Source organism: Rhinoderma darwinii, chromosome 10 (assembly GCF_050947455.1).
Source record: "Rhinoderma darwinii isolate aRhiDar2 chromosome 10, aRhiDar2.hap1, whole genome shotgun sequence".
NCBI lineage: Eukaryota > Metazoa > Chordata > Amphibia > Anura > Rhinodermatidae > Rhinoderma > Rhinoderma darwinii.
In genome coordinates, this window is record NC_134696.1 from 24,271,186 (window position 1) to 24,276,876 (window position 5,691).

Below are 5,691 nucleotides of genomic sequence, written 5' to 3' on the forward strand. Positions count from 1 at the left end.
TGTAGAAATGTCCCTGGATGTAGAGGCACAAACCATGTGTTTACCATGATGTCAGCGCATTATATCAATATATGGTTTTCTGTTTTAAGACTTAGAGTTTCCTCATATTCCAAGTTTGCGGATGTCTTCTGATTTTGCGTCATTTATATGGATTCAGGTAAGCACAACTTCTCCTCTTGTCTGTACTAGATCTATGACAATAGAAATATACTTTATTACATGTAAGATGTTTAGTAATCACCTACTGTACTTCATCTGTGATGGTACCAGTGGTGTATATACAATCAAATAGGTCTCAGAACAAAGATTATAAAGGGTTCCCATTATGGTAAATATTTTCAACGCTCAGGGACGGAGGGCACCATTTTTGTTTTCTCCTCCAATGCTTTTCCATGACCCTTGGGTCAATTATCCAACCCCTTGTTTGCGAACAATACTATTCTTCTGTAAAAGAGAGTCTTACACAGGTTCTCCCCACTTAAAAGAAAAGGGGATGGGACAACTAGGGCTGGCCCCCTCTCTTTAAGGTCCCCAAAGCAGATGCATAGTCTGCCTCTATGACGAATACACCTGGGATTGTTTGTCCTCCAAAAATTAAACAGGAATTCCATGAGTGAGACAACAATTCTCCTCCCGGGTTCCCTCATAATACCCCTACAAAGTACTAAACAAATATAAACCAATGGTAAAATATCCTTACTCCCCAGGTGCTAGAATTAGTGGTAAGCTAGTGGTGTGTATCAATACTGACTACTAGTCCTTGGCTAATATTGCAGGTAACCTCTGTTAGGATATTTCATTAATGTTTGCTTGGTGGTGGTCCAACTTCTGAGACCCCCTGTTGTTCATCGCAATAAAGACCGGTGGCGCTCCTAAAGATAGGCCGTCGATGGTAAAGTCCCGATAACCCTTTCAGAAGACTCAACACAGTACAATCTATACTGCAAGAAGGGCCAGATCAAGGCCAAGAGGGAAAACATTGTGTTGTAAGCAACGGAAAGGGCACTAGTTCAAGAAAACCAGGCTACCAGGGAAATAGGAATATTATGCAGCTACTATATATTAAAAGGTTATAAACAGAAGGGCAATAACAACAATCATAAATCCACCATAAAGTGAGCAAGTAACAGGACCATGCAATTTCCAAATAATGTCACCACAATGCCCAAGTAATAGAGCTATATAGTAACGCCATAGAGTGCCCTAATAATACGGCCATTCACTGTCTAAATAACAATGCTCAAGTCCTAGTTTTTGAGTCAAGCATCAAAGACTTGAAGTTAAACCCTACTGTGAATCAACCTGAGGATGGTGGTGGAGGCCCCATAGATAGTGGAGGTGCTATGGCAATTGCCCTTTTTGCCCTCCCTATAATCAGGGCCTGACTACAAGGTGTTGCTAATTTAGACAAGATGTTCTAGTAATCTCTTTATTTTAAATAATAGATTCTACCAAAAGTGTAGACCTAGAAATTTATAAAAAGGTAAAGAAAGCTTGTTTTTGCCATTATACAAGATTTTGGATGTTCGTGTGGGCCTCCTATAGGGGGAGAGAGTTTAGTGTGCTTGGTCTACTTTTGCAGACATAGCAGTGGGGGAGGGCTCCTGCAGCATTCAGTTGCCTTACAGATAGACAGGTTTGTGAGAGGAGGAAGGTGCAAATAAATGATCTAGAAAATATAGAGTAGAATTCTTGTTATATTTCTGACAGTTTTGAGATAGAATAGGATCAAAACAGAACAGGAATTGATGGGAATGTTTTTTTTTGTTTTTTTTTTTGTGTGTATTTCTACACTTTAATTTACTTATTCATTTGGTCCAGACATTTAAAGATTTACATATATAATTTATTATTTGTTCTAATATACATTTTGTGTATATTTTTTTGACTGTATATATCTTTTTTTATCCACAGAAATAAATGATGACATGAAAAGCAAAAATATCACCAGGATAGATGAATTCATTCTGGTTGGCCTATCAGATGTTTCGAAGATACAGTGTTTCCTTTTTGTATTGTTTTTATGTATCTACCTTACAACGGTCTTTGCTAATTTATCAATTATTTTTGTGATTCGATTTAGTCCTATGCTACAGACCCCTATGTATTTCTTTCTTGCCAACTTCTCCTTTTTAGAAATATGTTACGTCACCTCCACAGTTCCCAAAATGCTCTCAAACTTCTTAGCTACTCGGAAAACCATCTCTTTTTACGGGTGTGTGATGCAAATGTACTGGTTTCTACTTTTGGGGGGAGCAGAGTGCTATATGCTTGCAGCTATGGCATATGACCGGTATAATGCCATATGCCACCCCCTTCAATATAGTATCATTCTTAGCAAGAGGATTTGTATTAAACTTATATCAGGTTCATGGCTTATTGGGGCATTGAATGCCCTCATACACACCGTACTTACATTTACATTACCTTTCTGCTTTAATAAAATTGATCATTTTTTCTGTGATATCCCCCCTTTACTTAAACTTTCATGTTTCGATACCTGGTTCAATGAAGTTGTCATTTTTGTGATCAGTGGATCCGTCATTGTCGGATCATGTGTATTGACTATGATTTCTTACATGAAGATCATATACACCATTGTCAATATGAAGTCAAACACAAGACGGCAAAAAGCTTTCTCCACTTGTGTGTCCCACTTCACAGTCGTAATCATATTTTTTGGTTCCGGAATTTTTATGTATTTTAGACCAAAATCCAGCTACTCCATGGATCAAGACAGATTGATCGCAGTGATGTATACAATCATTGCACCGCTGTTAAATCCATTCATATACACATTTAGAAATAGAAATGTAAAGATTGCCGTAAAGAGATTGCACCAAATGATGATTGCTCAAAAATACTAAATGGACTTTCTGCAGGCGTGGTTTGGGGAATACGTCATTCAAATGCTAGTGTTTTTCGTATAAGGGATTGCCAGGGATGGAATTAAGACCTTAGAGGGGCTTGCGATCTTTATATCCGGTGTGTCTATTGATGATGTCTGTGTACTCTATTCACTGTCTGTGAACTCCGCATGGATGATTTATTCATACATAGAACTCTACATTTTTAAAGTATGTATATGTAGCGGGTGCACGGTAAGTGGCCATTTTGCCCGTTTACAAAAGTGTTAATGTTTCTACCTTTAAGTAATGTTCATGTATACTGTGTTGTATTGGGCTCTACACTGCATATTTAGTGTAATACAATGCATTTTCTGTACACCCACAATGTTATTTTTTAGCACAAAATGGCACTGTAGGGCAAAAGACTGTAAAATAGTGATGAATCAGGAAGTGTGTGGTGTGTGTGTGTGTGTGTGTGTGTGTGTGTGTGGCTGAGACCACATGGAATACACGGGCAGTCTGTGTAGCCTGGATAACAGACTGTTGGTCCCAGAGAACAGGTTTGATCAGTCGCCAGCCAGAGCGGAAATACACACAGCTCTGCTCAGTAGAGTAAGAGCCGCCGGGAAGCAGCCATAGCAGTCAGAGTCGGGTCTTGAGTGTGACGCACTTGGATATGACGGAGAGTCCTGTGTGAGAGTGCTGCCTGAAGGAGGGAAGCTGGGACAAGAGAAGCTGCGGAACTTTTCTTAGGAGTCAGGTCAGAGGAGGTCAGGGAGAAACTTCAGTATAGCCAAATAGGGCGGAAACTGCTGTGAATGCCAGGCAGGGCACAAGCTGCCAGTTACAGAAATGAGTAAGTGCCAGAGACTATCGATTTATTAGCTGATTAGAGAGTCGCAATCTCAGCACTAGGGACAGACCAACCGCGGGTGGATGAAACAGCCACCCGCGCTGTGAGTAAAGAATACTTATAAGTACCATAACAATGTCCTGCTATCCACACTTCCAATAGCTATAGAGGAGTTTTGCTCCTAATAGGGTTGCCACAAAATTGGTAAACTATCAGCCTAGTTGGTATTTATACTGGCGACCATGGCCGGACAGTCATTTTTTTTCTACTGGCAAAAGAAAGTGTTGATAATTTGGCATAATAAGACAGTGCATGCAGAGTCAGGTTACATATAGGGGGCAGTATGCAGGCAGACTACCGATGTTTGGCAAATGCTACACTAAATGTAGGTTGTGAAAGCATGAAACCACCACATCGTCACGGGACTAGCCTCATGACTGGTGAAGATTGAACCATTCTTTACCCTATTTTCTTTATAGTCGTATTCCGTAGGTCTTTGGTGCCAGGAATACTTGTGTAAGTGGCCTTTTTGTTTGTTTTTGGGTGCTTATTATTATGGATAGTTATGTACACTACTGTTCAAAAGTTTGGGGTCACCCAGACAATTTTGTGTTTTCCATGAAAACTCACACTTATAATTATCACTAGATGACTAGAAAATATAGTCAAGACATTGACAAGGTTATAAATAATTATTTTTATTTGAAATAATAATTTTCTCCTTCAAACTTTGCTTTGGTCTTGGAATGCTCCATTTGCAGCAATTCCAGCATTGCAGACCTTTTGAATTCTAGCTGTTAATTTGCTGAGGTAATCGGGAGAAATTTCACCCCATGCTTCCAGAAGCCCCTCCCACAAGTTGGATTGGCTTGATGGGCACTTCTTGCGTACCATACGGTCAAGCTACTCCCACAACAGCTCTATGGGGTTGAGATCTGGTGACTGTGCTGGCCACTCCATTACAGATAGAATACCAGCTGCCTGCTTCTTCCTTGCATAATTTGGAGGTGTGCTTTGGGTCATTGTCCTGTTGTAGGATGAAAATCGCTCCAATCAAGCACTGTCCACAGGGTATGGCATGGCGTTGCAAAATGGAGTGATAGCCTTCCTTATTCAAAATCCCTTTTACCTTGTACAAATCTCCCACTTTACCAGCACCAAAGCAACCCCAGAGCATCACATTACCTCCACCATGCTTGACAGATGGCGTCAGGCACTCTTCCAGCATCTTTTCAGTTGTTCTGCGTCTCACAAATGTTCTTCTATGTGATCCAAACACCTCAAACTTTGATTTGTCTGTCCATAACACTTTTTCCAATCTTCCTCTGTCCAATGTCGGTGTGCTTTTGCCCATATTAATCTTTTCCTTTTATTAGCAAGTCTCAGATATGGCCTTTTCTTTGCCACTCTGCCTTGAAGGCCAGCATCCCGGAGTCGCCTCTTCACTGTAGACGTTGACACTGGCGTTTTGCGGGTACTATTTAATGAAGCTGCCAGTTGAGGACCTGTGAGGCGTCTATTTCTCAAACTAGAGACTCTAATGTACTTGTCTTGTTGCTCAGTTGTGCAGCGGGGCCTCCCACTTCTCTTTCTACTCTTGTTAGAGCCTGTGTGTGCTGTCCTCTGAAGGGAGTAGTACACACCGTTGTAGGAAATCTTCAGTTTCTTGGCAATTTCTCGCATGGAATAGCCTTCATTTCTAAGAACAAGAATAGACTGTCGAGTTTCACATGAAAGCTCTCTTTTTCTAGCCATTTTGAGAGTTTAATCGAACCCACAAATGTAATGCTCCAGATTCTCAACTAGCTCAAAGGAAGGTCAGTTTTATAGCTCCTCTAAACAGCAAAACTGTTTACAGCGGTGCTAACATAATTGCACAAGGGTTTTCAAGTGTTTTCTAATCATCCATTAGCCTTATAACACCGTTAGCAAACACAATGTACCATTAGAACACTGGAGTGATGGTTGCTGGAAATGGGCCTCTATACA

The 5,691-nt window shown here is 40.5% G+C and overlaps 1 protein-coding gene across 1 annotated transcript; it reads left to right on the forward strand.

Moving 5' to 3' along the window:
- The first annotated feature begins 1,922 nt into the window (after positions 1 to 1,922).
- On the forward strand, positions 1,923 to 2,867 carry LOC142662572 (olfactory receptor 5V1-like). The gene has a single exon (XM_075840784.1). It carries the CDS (start codon positions 1,929 to 1,931, stop codon positions 2,865 to 2,867), a length of 939 nt encoding a protein of 312 aa, XP_075696899.1. The 5' UTR covers positions 1,923 to 1,928.
- The last annotated feature ends 2,824 nt before the right edge of the window (positions 2,868 to 5,691 follow it).

Excerpts from the sequence above, each read along its gene's own strand:
- LOC142662572 (XM_075840784.1), top strand. The coding sequence starts at position 1,929 with ATGAAAAGCAAAAATATCACCAGGATAGATGAATTCATTCTGGTTGGC.